Source organism: Gossypium hirsutum, chromosome D12 (genome assembly GCF_007990345.1).
Source record: "Gossypium hirsutum isolate 1008001.06 chromosome D12, Gossypium_hirsutum_v2.1, whole genome shotgun sequence".
In the NCBI taxonomy this organism is placed as follows: Eukaryota; Viridiplantae; Streptophyta; class Magnoliopsida; order Malvales; family Malvaceae; genus Gossypium; species Gossypium hirsutum.
In genome coordinates, this window is record NC_053448.1 from 61,575,838 (window position 1) to 61,596,227 (window position 20,390).

The 20,390-nt window shown below is 28.2% G+C and overlaps 2 protein-coding genes across 3 annotated transcripts; one reads left to right on the plus strand and one right to left on the minus strand.

The window, feature by feature from the left end:
- Positions 1-2,002, plus strand: LOC107943478 (25.3 kDa vesicle transport protein). Of its 2 annotated transcripts, XM_016877228.2 has the most exons (5): positions 1-635; positions 839-999; positions 1,104-1,247; positions 1,341-1,414; positions 1,743-2,002. In XM_016877228.2, exons 1-5 carry the CDS (start codon positions 178-180, stop codon positions 1,848-1,850), a joined length of 945 nt encoding a protein of 314 aa, XP_016732717.1. In that variant the 5' UTR covers positions 1-177; the 3' UTR covers positions 1,851-2,002. The 2 variants fall into 2 exon arrangements, with proteins under 2 accessions (XP_016732717.1, XP_016732716.1); XM_016877227.2 differs by lacking the exon at positions 1,341-1,414.
- A 3,776-nt stretch (positions 2,003-5,778) lies between these two features.
- On the minus strand, positions 5,779-8,057 carry LOC107947307 (transcription factor LAF1). The gene is made up of 3 exons (XM_016881915.2): positions 7,740-8,057; positions 7,046-7,175; positions 5,779-6,974 (listed from the first exon to the last, which is right to left on the minus strand). Exons 1-3 carry the CDS (start codon positions 7,879-7,881, stop codon positions 6,365-6,367), a joined length of 882 nt encoding a protein of 293 aa, XP_016737404.1. The 5' UTR covers positions 7,882-8,057; the 3' UTR covers positions 5,779-6,364.
- Between the last annotated feature and the right edge of the window lie 12,333 nt (positions 8,058-20,390).

Genomic DNA, 20,390 nt, shown 5'->3' on the forward strand with positions numbered 1-20,390 from the left:
TTAAGATCTAAGCTTCACAACTATCTTCACTGTATTAATTACATGTAGCCTTCATAAAATTTGCAGTTCTTTTGTCACCCACAGGCTCCTCAAGAAGAGGAACTAATTCCCTTCAACCATTTAAGTTTCCATTATTGTTCTTAATTCCAAACTATAAAAATAACTTTGAATCAGAACATGATCCTCGAATACCCCAAAAAATATATATTAAAAACAACATTTCTCCTCATGAAACTTGCTATTGACCCACCGCACAGGGTTTCATTTTTTAGCTTTTGCACGCAGCCGAAGTGGTATAACTTCGTCTTCATCTTCACGTCTAATATAATATCAGCTTTGCCTTCAGAGCAAGCATTTCCTCCCTTTATCCCCTATATAACCCATCACCCACGCCTTGAGAGACCAAAAAAGAAATTGTTTCATAATCAAAAAATGGTGAAGCTAACCATTGTTGGAAGAGTGAAAGATGGGTTACCACTGGCACAAGAAGCAAGGTACATGAACAACAAGACGACGACGTCTCACAACTTATCATCTAACTACAAGCAACAAGCTGAGTTCCTTCTCAATGAAATCTCCAAAGGAGCTTTACCACTTCCCTCAATGACCATCCGCGTTGATCACCATTCTTTCAAGTATCCTTTAACCCCATGCAAACTATATGTGTGTGTGTGTGTTTTCATTCATATGCATATATGCATACAACTTTAATATTTCTTGAACTGCTTTCATTCATTTAATTGGTTTTTGAAGGCAATAATTACACCAACTTTTTGTTTTTATCCGACACGTATACACACATAGATTAAGATGAACTATTTTTGCTCTTTACCTTAAGCTATTTGGTGGTGAATGGAATCTGCTTCATCACATTATGCGATTCTTCATATCCAAGAAAACTAGCTTTCAATTATCTTCAGGATTTGCAAAAGGAGTTTGACAAGTTTGATAATGGCCTCATTCACAAAATTACTAAACCATACAGCTTTGTTAAATTCGGTATAATGTCCCCATTAGCAATTTTGAAGCAATATTTCATTACATTTCAATGTTAAACAATCAAATACATATTGAATCAATATATTCTGGTTTTGAATTTGCAGATAGTATTATTTCTAGTATTAGGAAGCAATACATTGATACAAGAACACAGGCCAATTTATCGAAGCTGAATGCTAATCGTCATCGAGAACTCGATATAGTTACCGGAAACATGTCCGATATCGTAGAAAGAAGACGAAATTCGGGTAAATTTCGGTTTAGATTAAGGAATTTTTGTGCTTAATTAAGTATGAACATTGAACACATAGAATACAGAAAAAGAACTTTATTTTGTGCAGAAATATTAGAGACCCCAGCAGCTAATAATACCCCTCAGATCTCCTCTCTACTATGGGGTTCTCCACGGCTTGAGGCATGTCAATTGGATTTTTTTTTTCTGGTTTGGGTTAATATAACTTTTAATACTTGAACTTAGTAATTAAGTCCATTTTCATCTTTAAATTTAGATTTCATCAAAATTTGATGATCTGGCACAAATTTTTAATACCATATCATCAAATTTTTATATTTTTCAAATTCACTTATGAAAATAGATAAAATATAAGTATTAATCTAGACCTAATTACCAAGTTCAAGCACTACTAATTTTATCAACTCTTTTTAGTTCCATCAAACTTTTTTATTGGGTTAATATATTTGCAAATGTTAACCCTTTTCTTTTTCTTAACCATTGTTAACAGGCAATTGCATTGATTTGGACACCCATTGCAATCATTACTGTTATTGCTTGGATTCTTTTATGGGTTAGCCTAGTTTTTACAGATGACTACTTACTATCAACTTTGTAGAGCTCCTCAAATAATAAATCATGATCAAAGAAAGCTTCAATTCACCACAAGAACTTCAAATATATGTATATATATACACACGCGTGGAGCTTGTGATTAAATGAAAAACCATGATCATCAATTGATCATGTATAAGTTATGTGTTTCATGTACCATGCTTCCCATTTATTCAGATTGTAAATTAATAGACCTCAATCAATCAATTTTCTAATCCAAGTTTTCATTATGTTAGTATTATCGCAATTTGAAATGATAAAAATATTATGGAAGCTCTGTACTAAGAGTCAAATTATATTTTATTTTTTTGTTAAAAATTTGATAATTTAGTCCATATACATTAGATCAAAGAAAAAATTAGTTTTTTCTGTTAAATTTTTCATTTAATTGTATAATTAATAATTGGCGTGGCTAACAGAATAACTAGACGGTGGCATGTGGCATATCATGTGTACTTCATGTTGACATAAGTGGATCAATTTTCAACCGTAGAAATGAATGAAATTTTAACAGAATGACCAATTGCTCTTCTATCTAATGTACAAAGACTAATTTAATTATTTTTTAATAGAGAAGGCAAACTATAATCTAATTCTTAATATAAGAGACTCTATAATACTTTTACCAGTTAAAAATTGGTTCATAATAACACTCTTAGTAACATTTAACATTTACCACCCTTTCTCTCGATCTACCGTGTACGAGCCCATTTTGCCCGGGCCCATACCAGCAAACCAACCCAAACAAACCAGACTAATAAAATACTTCCAGTCCATTACAACAAAAATTAACCCAAAATGCCCAAACCTTAAGCCCAAACCTAATAGCCCATAACAAACTTTCAGCAACAGCAAACCTACCCCCCCACTTGCCCACTTGCGCCGTTGCCCCATGTGCGCAACCACTCAACCTCGCACGCCTCTGCTCCGCGCCAGCCTCCACGCATGCCCCTTACCGTCTGCACCCCATGCCTCTGTCACCTCCATCGTGCCCATCCCATGCAAAGAGACAAAACAGAAACAATAGGAAATTAGATGAAAATGGGTTATAAAAACCCGAATCAAAAATTGTACGGGGGGGCTTCTTTTTTTCCTTCTTCTTCTTTTCTACTTTGTAAACACTAAAGAGAAATTTACAGTCTTCAATAAACAGATAGCAGTGATTGTTAAAAACAAAAAAACAAAAGGTTGTATTTTTTTTCTTTGTTCCTTTCGATTTTTACATACATATATATATTTCTTTATTTTCTATCTATTTAACATAAAAATATACACAAATATAAAAAAAATAAAATAAAAATTTTGAAAATTTTACCTCTCCGACCGCCGTGTACGGCGGCCGGCGGCCGACGCCGGCGATCGGACCGACGTCCCTCCCCTGGCCGGAAATCGCTCCGTGCCCTCCCTCTCCCTCTTTCTTTCTTTTTTTTTCCCTCACCTGGTCTCAAATGAATTTTTCAAAAAAACTTAGCTTTTATAGGGGACCAAAACGCACCGTTTTGGTCCCCCTGTTTAATGATAAAACGACGTCGTTTCGGACGTGGGGCGGGTCGACTCGACCCGCACCAGGGCAGGATCCGCGTGTTTTTGAGCGGAAGGACTATTTGCGCAATTGGCCCTTCCGCATTTTTATATTTCGCAATCAAGTTATTCGTTGTTTATAAATTGACCCCGAAATCCATTACACTTTGCGATTTAGTCCCCCTTCCAACGGTGTCGTTTCAAGTGTTTGGATAAATTACTTATTTGATCCCCCATAGTTTAACGCGCGTTCTAATAAGTCCATTCTCCTTTAATTTCTTTCAAAATTCGCCCCAAAGATTTGGTTTTAATCCAATCTCATCCCTTTTTCATCTATTTTTTTTTACCTTAAATTTCATAATATTTTTGCTGTTTAATTCAATTTTAAATATTAATTGTTATATATATAATATTATTATCATTGTTGTTTTATTATTATTGTATTATATTTAACTATATATATATTTTTCGTTTCGTTTCTACTATTATATACATATATTATATATTCTTTAATATTAATATTTGTTCACATATTTCATTACCTATATATATAGGTATTTTTGTGTATATGGTATTATTTTCATGTATTCATTTATTTATATCATTTTTTTTAAATAATTATATTAAGTATACACTTGTAAATATCGTGCTATTCGTATATTTCCCATTATCTCATACAAATATCTTTGCATTATTCGTCATATATTTCTTTCATTTTTATGTATATGTTTTTAGATATCATAACATTTATATATTTTTTGCATTATGTCACGTATACATTTTTTATCTTTACTATTGTGATTATTAGTATATGTTTTTGTATTTATGAATATATCTTTAATACATATAAGTATATATTTATTATTAATAGATGTTTTCAACATTATTATTATGTATATTATGTGAATATTTTAACATTATATTATATATGTATTTATATATATTACGCATATATATATACCCTTTTTAATATTATATTTTTTACATATATATGTAGATATACGTACTTATACATACTTAAATATATTTTTCATATTTCTTAATTCTTATATACTTACATATATTTATGCATATTTTATATCATATACATACTTATATATATTCTTTATATTCTTAAAAATGCTTTTTGTATATTTCACATATTTTATAATTCACATACATATATTTTATATTATCACGATTTGTAAATATATATAAACACATATTTACATTTTTATTTTTATAATACTTACTGATTTTATATATATGTATATATTTATCTATGTTTTCATATTCTATAATTTATATGCATTTCTTATTTTATGGCTTAAAATTATATATGCATATACATTTTTACATAATTGTATTTATTGTCATCATTGTTATTTGTTGTTTGTTTATTTATTCATGTACACTTGTGCTTTTTCTAAAATGTTAGTTCTATTTATTTATTTGTATGCTTTGTAATCGCCTCGTCATTTCATTTTGCCTATTGTACTGTTGTTACTCATTTTACTTTGCTCACCTTGTCATAGTCGTTATTGTCTTGTCAAGCATTGACACTAAACATCAAAAAGAAAAATTTTTCTAAATGAGGCAATATTTCGCGTTTGGAAAATCGAGAAAATGTGCCCTAACGTGCTAGGTTTCGATTTCTCGTTCGACTAAATAGCCAAATATCCTCTTAAAGCTTCAAAGTATGGCTTCAATAAACTATAAGGTGATCTTGGTTTCGATGGTATAGAGTATCGTGTCCTAACGTGCTGGATGTGATATTCCTTCGGAACAAGAGAATCTTATATTTCAATTCACGTTATCAGAGTTTCTTTTAAGGATCGTATTTTTTTAAAAAACTCTTCAAATTTTCAATTTTCGACACTAAGACACTGATTAATCAACTAGGTACCAATTTTGGGCGTATCGAGGGTGCTAATCCTTCCTCGTGCGTAACCGACTCCCGAACCCATTTTTCTGAATTTCGTAGACAAAAATCGTTGTTTTAATAAAATCTAAATCGTTTATTAAAAACAACCATTTTACGAGGTGACCCGATCACACCTCATGAAAAAAGATTAGTGGCGACTCCCATTTTTCGTTTTATTTTTAAAATCCGAGTTGACCCCGTTTTCATCCAAAAAATGGTGTCAACATACCGAATTCAATGAGTTTTGGGTGAACTATCGTACTACCATTTGGGTTCATTGTTAAAGGACAAAAAAGAGCATCATTGACCTTACTGAATATGAATAAAACGTGAAGATGATGTAAGGTAAAACAGTTTGGCCTTTTCAAACATACTACCAAATTACCAATGGTTGCCGCACTTAAAATTTATTTACAAAAGTCAATGGAACTATAAATATTTTCCAATTTCTCAATGATAATTTAGCAAATATATAATATGATAAATAAAAAATGGGTCAACCAAATGATTGGGTTCACAAAATATATAAAATTTTGCTATTAAAAAGAGAAACAAATACAATGTTGAAACCTGTCCTTTTGAAAACAAACTATGGGTACACCAAGAACAACATCATGGAAACATAACAAAAAAAATTAAAAATTAAAACTTTAAAGCTCTTTTTTTACCGTATTTGTGGAAGTCGGTAAAAGTATTACGGAGGTCTTCATATTAGGAGTCAGATTGCATTTTGGTTCCTCTATTCAAAAAATGGGCAAATTAGTCTCTGTACGTTAGATAAATTGATCCTCTTGTTAAAAATTTCATCCATTTGTATTATTAAAAACTGATGTGGCTGAAGGAATAACAAGACAGTAACTCATGATGTGTCACGTCCACCTCATGCCAACGTACAATGACCAGTTTTGTAACAGTATAAATGGATGAAATTTAAACAGAAGGACCAATTTACTCTTTGATCTAATGTACAGTTAATTTGCCCATTTTTTGAGTAAAAGGGCAAAATGTAATCTAACTCTTAATACAATAAACTTTATGATACTTTTATCTCATTATATCTCTATACAATGAAAGGAAGTATCTTTTTAGCCATTTTACATGTACATTACATTGTTATTCATATTGAAATCACTGCATATATCATCCCCAGATAAGGAACCAACGAACTCGTTCCCAGAAATTTGGGTTTCGAAATCGAACAGTGAGCTAGACATTTCGTTTGCCGACCCGTTGCTTAGTCCATCGTGAAGATCACTGCCACCGAATGTTCCTTCGTTTAACAAGAACGCGTCCATAAAAGGGTCTTGGAAGTTTGAACTTGAATTGTGATTAAATCCATAAGAGGTAGCCGCGGCCGGACCGCATTCTTGATCGAGCGATAGCCATTCTGCGAATAAAACCTTTGGCAGGGGGCTTCTTTGTGGCTCTTTGGAGAAATCGATAACATGCTGCGGAACGGCTCGATCAGTGCTTACCGAGAGTTTATCAATGTGATTGAACGATTCATAGGTTGGCATTTGGTCCGAGAAAATTCGAGGAGAGGGTGTGGATTGTTTGTTTTCCGAGCTTGAAGTTGTGCATTGACTCCTTGCTTGAGAATCCATTTCTTCAGCTTTTGCAATTCTTTTTTTCAGATATGAATGCCAATAGTTCTTTATCTCATTATCTGTTCTCCCAGGCAAATTTTGTGCAATTTGTGACCACCTAATCAAATACAATCCTCATTAGTTCCATACATACATACATACATACATACATACAGTGTTGTTGCTTACTTGTTGCCTAACAAATGATGGAGGGTGAGAATCGTCTCCTCCTCTTGCGGCGTAAAAGTGCCTCGTTTTAGCCCCGGTCTCAAGTAATTAATCCACCTTAATCTGCAACTCTTCCCATTCCTCTGCAACCCTGAATGTACAATTATGCCAGAAAATTGTTTTAGGGGAGGTCAAAGTGCAATTTTACCATTATACTAATTTATAATTTCATAAACTTCATAAGTACTACAAGACATATTAAATACCCCTTATATATACCGGTAAATTTACAACATTTACAATTTCATGTGAAAAAAACAGGGGAAAGCTGTTTAAAGTGTTTGATGATAAGTTCAGTTTAGTTATTTTTACAAACAGAAAGTAGTCATCAATCATCATCAATCCCTTTCACTTTCTTTTCACTTTTGCTTTAGCCAATAAAAGAATCAATCGTTTTCCTTTTTCTTTCTTCTTCTTCTTTTTTTTTCTTTTGTGTTGACTCCCACCATCAACACCACCACCACCACCAACAAAAACAGGAAAAAAAAATCATTAATGTTTTTACACAGACAGGGCAAACCAAACAAAGTACAAACAATAATCTTTATTACATGACATTACTAGTTGCAAAATCATATAAACACCAGTCAATCAACAAATAAAGAAAAAACCCAGAAATATAACAATGAATATGAGAAGGGAAATGGAAAGTAACCTGCATTGATGGGAACAGAGCTCCAACAACCATGGCCATGTTTAAGGACATAGTTTCTAAGCTTTAAATCTTCTTCAGGTGACCATAAACCCTTCTTATGCTTAGCTTTTGGCTTATTATTTTCAGATGGCCTGGAAACCATTTTCTTTTAGCTTTAGAAGGAGAAAGAAACCAGTGCTTGTCCTTTGGTACAAGCTTCAAAAAAAAGGGGACAGAGAAAAGGGAAAAATTAAGGGGCAATAAGCAATGAATCAAAGGGCAGAGACTGCAAATGCAATAAATAGCTGACCCCCAAAAAGTTATTAATGGTGTAAATCTAAGATTAGTTGGAAGTTCACTGATTTTAAAAAAGGAAATGAAAAAAATAATATTGAAATACTATTATTAATTCTTCTTAATTATGATATAATAAGTTTATCTTTGGTCCAATAAATAAACTTCTTTGAAATTTTGGGTAAATTGCACTCAAGGTCATTAAACTATTAGTAAGTTTACGTTTTGGTCACTTAACTTCAAAAAGTTACATAATGGTCACTATGAAACAACTTTGAACATAAGGAATATGCAAACCAAAATCCAAACAGCTTTCTTCTCCGACCTTCGACATTGATTTCAGACCAACTTGGATCTAAGGTATGTTATTCTACTCGTCGATGGTATTGACCTACTATATTGATAGTCGATTTGTCGTTTATAGCTCGCTAGTCGAACTTTTGAAAAATAAAAATTTAATAACCCAATGACTTAAATAAAAAAAACTATTAAATAGTTCAATGACTTAAATGAAAACTTTTGAATAGTTTAATAATCGTTGTGTAACTTTTTGAAGTTGAAAGACTAAAACATAGATTTACTAATAGTTTGGTGACTTTAAGTGTAGTTTACCCATTTTTTCATTGAAGAAATGGTAATGATGATTATTTGTTTTGTTTAGAATCAAAATTATTTTGCTTAATTACAATCTTGTTGAATTTGTGATACCTAACTTTGATGAAGGGGAAAAATTATTAGATGAATTTTGGACCATTTAAGTCTTAGAGTTATTATTCATGAATGGATTAGATTAAAATAATAAAATTATTTGTTGAAATTAATACAAGCCTGTTTAGACCTTAGCTGGTAAAATTAACTACACAATTCAATCTTTCTATTTTTTATTGTTTGGTAGTACAAAGGAATATTTCCAGATAAGAATAATTTATTTTATTTTACTTTTTTGGGTTATGCTTCTTGCTTCTTGGCTTTGTACACCTTATCTTAATCTTATTAAATTATTAGTGATTTTATATTTCGATCATTTAATTTCAAAAAGTTATAAAATGGTTATTGAATTATTCAAAAAAAATTATTAAAGTTGTTGGGTTGTTAAGTTTTTTTTTTAAGTCTGGCTAGCAAGCTCCAAGCAATTATCGGATGACCAATACAATGGATCAATATCCATCGATGAGTAGAAGAACGTACCTTATATCCAAATTGATTTGATAGTCAATGTCAGAAATCAAAATAGAAAGTTATTTGGATTTTACTTCCTAGATTCACAATGTTTAAAATTATTTCAAAAAAAAAAATGAACTATAGATGAGAAGGGGAAAAAGAGCTTTGCAAATAAAAAAGTCATGCAATAGCGATTTTAATAACTCATTGACTTAAATGAAAACTTTAGAATAATTCAGTGACCATCTTGTAACTTTTTGAAGTTAAGTGACCAAAACATAAACTGACTAATAGCTTAGTGACATTGAGTATAGTTTGCCCTAAAATTAATGGCTAGGCAATGAAAGGTAAAAGCGCCATGGAGGCATTGTATAGTTGTACTATAAGTTTTATCTACTAAAAAAAATGGTAAATTAGTTCATGTACATTAAATCTAAAAGCAAACTAGTTATTCTATTAAATTTTCATCCATTACTATTAATTAAAAATTGGTCATTACACGTCAACACGAGGCACATATGGTGTGCCACGTATAATTGTCTGATTATTTTTTCAACTACACCAATTTTTAACAATAGAAATGAATAAGTTTATCAACAAAAACGTATAAAAATAATTTATTCATTATTTAAATAAAAAAGACAAAACACAATTTCATTCCTAATAGAAAAGATGTCCATGTTAAGGAAAAAAAATTCTATTATAACTTTTTTTTATGAACTATTATGACCGTAAAAAGTTAAAGTAAGGGAAAGAAAAGGAATATAGATATAAAAGTAAAAAAGTAAAAGTTTTAATGTGGATAAAAAGAAAAGGAATATAATTTTGGAATGCTCCAAAATAATAATATAGATATGGGTCAGAATATTTGTTTATTGAACTTGTTTTAATATTTTTGCAATGTAATCCTTTTTTATCCTTTTCTGTACCGACAGTTTATATTTAAAATAAAAATACAGATTTATTAAAAGAAAGAATACAAGCATTTTTAACACTATTTTGATATTGAAATTAAATACATTGGTGCATGATTTTTAATCCATTTTTTTATTCGGATAAAAGAAAGAAAATCATTTTTAGTTTAATATAATTGAAACAGTGTTATGAACAAAATATTTAATTAACTTTTTTTAGGAATTAATTAACTTCTTTTTCTAACAACTACAATCGGGTAAAAGTACTCGCAATTATAAGTTTATAAATAGGGTTATATTCAAGTTGACTAAATTATTAGTAGGTTTACGTTTTGGTCACTTAATTTTAAAAAGTTACAAAATGGTCATTGAGAAATTTGAAAGTTTTCATTTAAATCATTAGACTGTTTTTGTTTGCACCAATTGAAATCTCTCTTTCCTTTTCTCATCTACAATTCAATTTTATTTTCATTAAACAACTTTGAATGTCATGAATCTGTGAACCAAAATCTAGGCAACTTTCTTTTCTGGTATCTGATATTGTTCGTTATATTAACTTGGATCTAAGGTATGTTCTTCTACTCATCAATAGGTATTGATCCATCGTACTGATTGTCAAATTGTCGCTTGGAACTCTCTAACTAAATTAAAAGAAAAAGAAAAAAACTTAACAGCCCAAAGACTTAAATGAAAACTTTCAAATAGTTCAATGATCATTTTATAATTTTTTGAAATTGAGTGACCAAAACATAAATTTACTAATAATTTAATTACATTTGATGTAATTTACCCTTATAATTAACCTAATAAGTTTAATTAATCATCTATTCTTCTCAAACCGTTGTATACAAATCAGCTCGGTTTTATACACTAGATAAAATGAATTATCACCAACAAGTGGTTGGATGTAATGGTAATCCACAATGCACTTCCAAATGAAAAATGTAGGTTTAAATCATGAAGACAACATTGTTAAAAATGATAGCCACGAATCTCAAATATAAACCGTAAACAAACATCAAATCATATAAAAAAGTTAAATTCATATAATCTAATTATTTAGTTTTTTTGAATTGTTACAATAATTATTGAAGAATTTGTAACGTAACGGAACTTTCTTATTAAAATGCACTCAACTATCAACGCCGCAGTATAGATCACAGAGACAATAATTTTACCATCTATGACCTTATCACACTTTAAAAAATCGAATATCGGCTTTAATTAGACTAATAAAGTCCATTAATTAATATATTTAGTGAGTCAATAAACTAAAATAATTCAAATTTGAGCTTCAATTATAAAATTTAAATCTTAACTAATAAAAACCATAGTGGTATCATACGTAGATTATTCAATACTTGACTTTAATAATTATATTTACAATAAGGGTAAATTGTATAAATAGTTATCTAACTATTAGTTTATTATTGTTTTAGTCACATAAGTGTAAAATTTTCAATTTTAATCACTATTGTTATCGAAATTTAATATTTTGGTCACTCTTTCATTAAATCACTAATGAAATATCGGCATGATCTTTTTTATTGGCATGATAACAATTCTTACACAATATATCAAATGACAAAAATGTCCTAATACTAATTATTGTAATATTTTATAAACATGATTAATTTTTAAAAATTTCTCAATTAAATTGAGGCCTAATTGATGGGTGATATTATTTAGGGGTGTAAATGAGACACCGGTGCTCACAAACTACTTGAGTTCAACTCAAAGAAAACTCAAATTGATAATTATTGAACCGAATATGAGCTGGCTCGAACAACTCATCAGCCTTGTTAAGGTTTTCATCTTCAAATTTATGTTATTACCATTAATACATATTATTAACCCAAACTTAATTATAGAACAAAGTTTGAGCTCGGGCTAGAGTGCATACAAATTTAATCGAGTTCGAGCTTAAGTAAAAAATTTGATGAATGAATTTAATTAAGCTCGAACCTAAAACTAAATATAGATCAACTTGATATGGGATTTAATAATAATATAGGTTGATTATAGTTAGCAATTAATTCTTTTAAAATAACATATTGAATAATTAAATGTTTTTTAAATAAAAAGCATTAAGAAATGATTAATCAATAATAGGCAATTATGGACCCTTCACTCTTGTTGTGTTCATTAACTTCTAAACAATACATACATACATATATATTTTCTCAAGATTCGGAGCCTTTTGACAGATTGTATCTACATAATTTGATTATTATAATATATATTAATTATTAATTATTTGTTTATATATGTCAACTTCAACCTCTCATTGCTCCTTTGAATAGTTAACAAAAATAAATTAAAGTTTACTGCCGCTAAATAATCTCTATTATTTTATAAACTCTCTCTATAGTTTTTTTTTAATTATATTTACCAAAAATGCACTGTCACTTAAGCCTTTTTTATTATACACGTGCCAAAGTGGGAACTCAGTTCATAGAATTAATTCAAGCTTGTTACAAAATTCATATTAGAGTTCAAAACAGGTTTAATATAACATTTGATACCTAAACTTTATATTTTTTTTAACTTGGTATCTAAATTTTTTTGGACCCAATTTGATACCTGATATTTTTTTTCTAATTTGGTACCTAAGCTTTTTTTTTAGGTTAAGATTGGTACATAAATTTATTAAATATTATACAAATTACGCAAAATGCTAACGGTGTTTTTTTTTTGGTTATGCTACAAAAATATTGTCAATATTAGAATAAATTCATGTTAAAAAAAAGGTATCGAGTTATGCCTAACGAATTAATATTAAATAATAAAAAAATGTTTTTTAAAACCCAAAATTAAAAGAAATTCATTATTTTCAATTAATAAAATAATTAAAACTAAAAGTAATTGAACATGTAAATTACAAAAAAAAATATATCATATCATATGTTACATGCCAATCATACATTGATTATTTTTACTACCTTGTAAAAAAAACATTTTTAGTATATTGGAGTAAATTGTAAACATTTGACAAGTACCAAATCGAACAAAAAAAAGATTATGTACGAAAATAGGAAAATGAGTGAAGTTCAGGTGCCAAATTGGACCTCCCAAAAAGATTAAGTACCAACTTAAGAAAAAGTGTTAAGTTTAGGTATCGAATTTAAAAATATTGTCAAGTTCAAATACCAAATATTATATTAAACCTTTAAAAAACAAGAAAATATAAACATGTAACAATTGAAGAGATGTGAATATATAAATTTATTAAAAATTATATAACATAAATCATGTCAAAATATGTATTACAATATTATAAAAATAATATATACATCACATAAATACACATATTATTGTTTTTTTTTATAGAAACACAAAAAATATTGTTTTAGATGTTCTTAACATCATTCCAGTAAATTCGTAGTTTTTATTAACATAATTCCCGTTATTAAAAAAACATGTTAAGATTCCCGTTATTAAAAAAAGAAACATGTTAAGATGTGGATAGTTTACTTTCTAACATATGCATAAAAATAAACAAATATCAAAATCATAAATTTTGATTTTTACGATTTTATATATGAAATGTTAATTAGATTCGATTTTTATAAATCATTAATAATATTATCGATTTAACATCATTTTGTGTTGATATATTGTTTACGCAAAAATTATATTAATCTAATATGAAAATAAATGTATACAATTGAATCAAAATCAAAATTTCATATATACGTATGTATAAATCTCAATTCAAATTTTATATGTATAATTGCACCAAATCAAAATTTATATGTTAAATTATATATTTGGCCAAAATTCGTGTATAAATTTGATATTAGAAAACGCTAAAATTACTAAAAAGGTAAACTAAAAAAAACACGACCGAATATTTTAAATTTTCTGTTGAACCTTCAAGCTTTCGTTTTCATCCATGCCCATGAGGTTGCAAGTTTGTAAGATTTTTTATTATTTAAAATATCTATTTATATAATAAAATATACAATGGTAATTTTAAATTAAACGAGCTTAAATGTTGAGTTTTAAATAAGTTAAAATTTTGTGTTTATGAACCAAATCAAATTACATTCTTATTAATTTATAATTAATTTAAAATTTTTATGGTGTAAAAATACATGTTTTATATTTAAAACGGTGAAAATATTGTTTTTTTCGAAAAATACTACATAAGAATTATTGGTTGTTTTTTATTTATTAAAAAAATATTTTTAGAAGAATATGTATGAAAAAGACTTTACAAAGGGACTGAATTGAAAATTTCCCTTCTTGCTTTTTTTCCCCCTTTTAGCTTACATGTGGTTAAAATAAGTGATTAATTGAGAAAGTTTCCCTATTAAAATAATATAAAAAATTGAGATTTAACCTTTGCTCTTTTGAAGCTGAAAAAGATTCAGGGAATAATATGGCGTCATTGTGTATATGTCACAGTATATATATTTAAAAATTAAAATAAATTATTGTAATATCCAGAACAAATGAAGCAACTATATATTGAATTTAAAATAGGGATCAATATTAGCTTTGTCATATTAGGTGTCTAAACCTTGCATTTTGCAATAACTTTTATTGGCATTTTATGCAACTTGATTACATTTTGGGGGGGGGGGATTGGTTTGATTTGGTCTTAAGGCTATATATATATATAAAGGTAAACTATAAAAATAGTCACTTTTGTTTGAAATATTACGTTTTAGTCACTTACGTTATCGTTTTGTTATGAAGTGGTCACTTTACCGTTAAACTCAGTTACCTTCGTAACGACTGTCCTACGTGGCAGTCCAAATGGGTGTTAAATACCAACTTGGATGCCGATGAAAATAAGTTTTTAATTAAATAAATTTAATTTAGATTACCACGTAAGACATCTAAGTTAGTATTTAAAACTCATTAGGACTGCCACGTAGGACCGTCATTAGGTAGGTAACGGAGGTTAACGGTAGAGTGACCACTTCGTAACAAACCGATAACGTAAGTGACAGAATTATAATATGAAGCAAACAAAAAATACAAGTGACTATTTTTGCAATTTAGCCTATAAAAAAAAAGGGAATGAAGAAAAGGGATCTACCAAACAATATTGTGACGGAAGTAATAGTTTTAAGTGTGCTGATTTTGTATTTATTAAGTTTGCTGATTAAATTAAAATAATTAATTGTTTACAATAAATATTTGGCCATTTTTCCTTGGCTTATAAGTTAAGAAAAAGAAAAGAACAGGCTCAAAAATTCATTTCAAAGATTCCCAGTTAAACTTTTAATTATGTTGCTATCATATGAAATATATGTTATGGAAAAGGAGCATTTTTCAGTGTTTCAATTTGAAAGCATGTTAAGAGACACGCAATTTGGAATGTGTGTGTGTGCTTTTTTTTCTAATTGGCTTTTAAGGTCTTTTTCAAATAATTATTAGTGTTGAGGGGTTTTCAACAAAAATTTATGAAATGTCGTTTGCTTAGAGTTAATCTATCTATCTCTGAACAAGTTTGATATTAAAGCAATTTAATGTTGTGAATATTTTTCATTGCATTTCCAGATGAAGTTATCTAGATGTATGTATATATTAGTTTTTATGCAAATTTAGTTATTTTTTAAATAACTAATAATGTTGATGGATTTCCCATTTTTTCGGGAGAAATTTATGAAACATTATTTGTTTAGAGTCGGTGGATCTCTTAATAAGTTTGGTATTTTTCTTGTTGAGAGGTTTTATCTCCCGACTCTAGTAAAAGACCGAGTGCTTGAAGAGATAACAATTCATAGAGTTGAAATGCCTTGTAGGGTACACAATGCATATTGTTGGACTTGAACCCGTGCCTATAGTACACAAGTGGTAGTATTCTCATTCGTTGGCATGATTGGTTGGACTGGGAATTAACTAGAGTATTGGTCCAAAGAAAAATATTATATCGGTTGACTTGAGAATAGATATTGACTGATTGAATCGGATTTTTATAAATTTTTTAATGATTTATTTAATCGAACTCGACAGACAAACAAACTGATGGCCTAACCAATTTGACCACTAATCTAATTCTAAAAACCTTGTCGATCGGTGTACTATAGGGGATAGATTCGAGTCCAACCATGCTCATCAATCATGATTCACCTTTTTAACCATACGAGAAAACACACCCCTGCTTTGTTAATTCACTACTTTAAGCCACCAGTTTAAGCACTCGAACTATTAATAAAGTTAGAAAACAAAAACTCATTTCAAATCAATACCAACTAAATCACCTGCTAGCTCGAAACAAACCATACTTGGTAAAATTCTCTCAAAACAATCAAGAATTTTGAAGAATAAAATCAATGAATTTAAAACCTGTAAAAAATAAAAAGAAACACAACCTATTTGCGAAAGCAAGTGATGTGGTCAACTTTGGTTTGCAGTGACACTGTTGTCTGTCTTGTGGGGTTTAATCCTCTAGTTTACACAATTGCTCAAGTCATCTTTTGTGCTACCAAACTTTCATAAAAAAATCACGAATGATCAAACCTCGCAAAACTTCAACATTAACCTACCCCTCTCTCTCTCTCTTTTCTCTTTTTCTTAATTTCCTTTTCAAGGAAGAAAAATACAAATACATAAAGTCAAAACAATACTTTTCAATAATTAGTTCCTATGAAGACGTGTAGTTTTCAATTCTCATTCTCTTACCCAACATTTCAGCATCATAGTTCAAAATAATTTTTTAAATGATTGACAGTTAAAAGTTAAATTTTTATGCTGAGTGAATTATATTAGTAGTTATTTAATTATTAATAAATTTATTTTTTAATTATTTAATTATGAAAAATTATAAATTAATTCTCCAATTATTCGATTTTTTTTGTATTTTATTTTCCCTTATTAAAGAAATGTTTAAAAAATATTACATGTTGAGTAATTTAATTCCACTAGGCTACTTGTATTAAGTATATTTTTATAGATATATAAAATAAATCAATAAGAACCCCATTAATAGACTCTTAAAATATTTATCAAATTTTTATTCTCCGATATGTTTATTAATTTATCTCTTGATTTTAATTACACTAATTTTAAAATTTTATTGTATTGACTTGACAATATAAATATATGCTCTAATTGCTTGAGTACAACCAGAAAAGGCTAAACAATTACATAAACAAATATTATGTTCACATAAAATTTTTAATATTAGAGCCGTCTGCTCAATTAGATTTTGCAATGTGTTCCTAAACCATTCGATTAAACTCCTTTATATTTTTTAAAAAAGGTAATCTTATTGACATTAAATTATTTTTATTGGCCGTCTTAATTAATTAGGTAGGTTGGTAGATAGCAAGTCACAAAAACAAAAACAAAAAAAAAGGTTAAAATTGTTATAGTCCTTGTATTTTTCAAAAAAAATGGAATTTAGTCCCTTTATTTTTCAGATTTTAAAATTTAAATCTAACTGTTGGCACTTTTTTTTTATTAAATTTGTTATTGTGTCATATAAAAAAAAACCTACTCATTTTGTAGCTACGTAGTTAAAAAAATATATGTTGTAATTAACCTAAATTTGACAAAAAACAATATTAACAATTAGACCTGAATTTTAAAATCTAAAAAGTGGAAGAGCTAAATTCTAAAAAATACAAAAACTATAGGCATATTTTAACTAACAAAAAATTAAGAATTAAATCAATAATTTAATTTTGAGACAAATATATTTGACACACCATGCACGCGATGTACCATATATTAAAAGTGTTAAGCAATTTCTAATATTACATGTAGCTAATTATGAATAATTAAGGATAATTAGGTATAATTAATTAGTAAACAAGGTTATCGTGGACATAGAGATAATGTTAATTAAGCACTGAGAATTAATTGTTTTAGGTAAAGGTTTTGTGTGGAATTTGTTTCCCTATGTTGACATCCATTTTGCTTTTTCCCATTTCCTTTTTAATGGATTAATTTGGTTATTTAGGTTTAGGATTTTATTAAATTTAATGATTTTACTATGTTTATATTTATACGGTTAAAATGAAATAAATATAAATATATTAATTATCAAATTTTAGTTGTAGTGCAGTGCATGAGCCAAAAGTCTAGTGAAGGTATAGATTTTAAATTTCAGATTAATGTCATTAAAATTATTTTTTAAAATTTAAATTTAACTATAAAAAGATATAAAATGGATATTAAAATATTTGAAATTTTTTTATTTAAGTTACTGTATTTTAAAGTTGTTGCGGTATGACATTTTTCTCTATTCGCACCGCCTACATAATCAAAAGCTCAGATTCTTTTTTTTTTATACAGTTCAGTTTTTAGAGACAATTTTAAACGTCACAAATCTTTAAACAAAATCCAAACGACTTTATTCTCGATCTCCATAGCTAATTAACATATATCAACTTGAAATTAAGGTATGTTGTTTTACTAGTCAATGGATATTGATCCATCGTACCAATCATCGAATCGTTACATGGAGCTTGCCAGCGGACTTAAAATTTTTCTAACAACCCAACGATTTTAATAAAAACTTCAAAATAGTTTAGTAATTTAAACGAAAACTTTTGGATATTTCAATGAACATTTTGTAACTTTTTGAAATTGAGTGATCAGAATGTAAATTTATTGATAGTTTAGTGACCATGGGTGTAATTTCTCGAATATATTTTAATAAAATAAAAAACTAATTTTTCTAAAACGCACCTTTATTTATCTCCAATTGTTCACAAAAAATATAAAATAAGAAATTAATTCTACAGTCAATATTCTAAAAGATTTTCATGTTGGACTATATCATTATTTAAAAAGATATATTAAATATATCTAATGTATAAATAATTAAATATATTATATAAGTTCACCTACACCATCGAAGACTCAATCAATGGAAGGTTCGTTATTGAGTGGCAACTGGCATGGGAAAGAATAAGACAGTAGATCGACGAGTATCCCCGACCGTAACAGATTTGTTTGTTACGTGCCCAAAAAACCCTTAATACTTTACATTACATAAGCTGTACGTACGTATGCATGAAAGTCTACATTACAATATCTATATATGCATACATGTCGAATATCAGACATTGACTTTAATTTGACACTAAAAAGGCCATTGTCACCGTGACAGACCAGTAGTGATGAAAATGGACTGAAAGTATATAGTTGCAATCAACTAACCATAGGATGTGATAAATCCATATATGGTTATTTATCTGCATTAGAGAAGGATTGAATAATGATAGGTAACTGTTGATGAGAGGTTTTTTTTTAATATATAATTAAAAAATTAATACTTTTTTTTTGAAACAAAATTAAAAAATTAATACTTACGTATTTATGGTAGGGATTGTTTTTTCAAAAGTTTAAACTCCAATAGATTCTATAATGAATAACTTTTAGTCATTAAATCAATAAAAGGGTTCTGTTGATTAAAAATTAATTATTAATAAAATTATATTGAAATTAAATTTAATAATCATAATAAATAATGTAAAAGATTATTGGTAAATTTTTTAGCAATGTAAAAATAATAATTCTCAATCATTAATTGCAGGATACACTATACAAAATTGAGAATAATTTGAACAATAATATCAAATTTAAACGTGATTTTGCAACATGAATATTCTATGATTGAGAAACAAGATTACTATAATGTGGAGAGTTAATTATTGTTTAATTATTATTTTGGAGTAGATGTTGAAGTTTTTATTAGATATTCGTTTGATACGGATTTAAATTATGTGACCACATCCCCTATCTTTCATATTATATGTATATAAAAAAAGTAAGAATAGATTGAGTCTTAATTTGATTGGCATCAAAATTGTTACCGGTGCAGGAGGACGTGGGTTCAAGTGTGCGTAAAGTACATTATCCTCCTATTTAACAATGCTTTTATCTCAAAAATATTTTTTAACCCAAAAATGCTTATTAAAAACAATGCTAAACTGATCATAATTCTCTGATAGCTAATAGTAGTGACAAATTATAAGACAACTCACAACTTACATAAATATCCGATAAATATAACAATAACATGATACAAAATTGAGAATTGTTTTGTATACAACATAAGTAGACACTAAAACCACACAAAATGAGATAACATAAAAAAATAACATGAATGAAAATGTAAAAACATTTTTTCTAATCAAGTACTTAAAGTATCAACATCTTATCAATTAAGCTTTTTTTGTCAGTTTCATTATTAGCGTAACCATTAAATGGAAATTCAAATATTGCATGGATTATATCTAGAACACGTGGAACAAATTACTATTTATGTATTTACCGTATGAATTTCATGGACATGACGTGTTTAAAAAATATTAGTACAAAATTTTAACAACAC

What these genes read in the sequence shown, in the direction of transcription:
- LOC107943478 (XM_016877228.2), top strand. Translation starts at nt 178, where the DNA reads ATGATCCTCGAATACCCCAAAAAATATATATTAAAAACAACATTTCTC. An exon ending in ATACAGCTTTGTTAAATTCG is followed by an intron (nt 1,000 to 1,103) that starts GTATAATGTCCC and finishes TTGAATTTGCAG; the next exon opens with ATAGTATTATTTCTAGTATT. An exon ending in AGAAAGAAGACGAAATTCGG is followed by an intron (nt 1,248 to 1,340) that starts GTAAATTTCGGT and finishes TATTTTGTGCAG; the next exon opens with AAATATTAGAGACCCCAGCA.
- LOC107947307 (XM_016881915.2), bottom strand. Translation starts at nt 7,881, where the DNA reads ATGGTTTCCAGGCCATCTGAAAATAATAAGCCAAAAGCTAAGCATAAG. An exon ending in CTCTGTTCCCATCAATGCAG is followed by an intron (nt 7,176 to 7,739) that starts GTTACTTTCCAT and finishes TTGTACATTCAG; the next exon opens with GGTTGCAGAGGAATGGGAAG. An exon ending in CATCATTTGTTAGGCAACAA is followed by an intron (nt 6,975 to 7,045) that starts GTAAGCAACAAC and finishes GTATTTGATTAG; the next exon opens with GTGGTCACAAATTGCACAAA.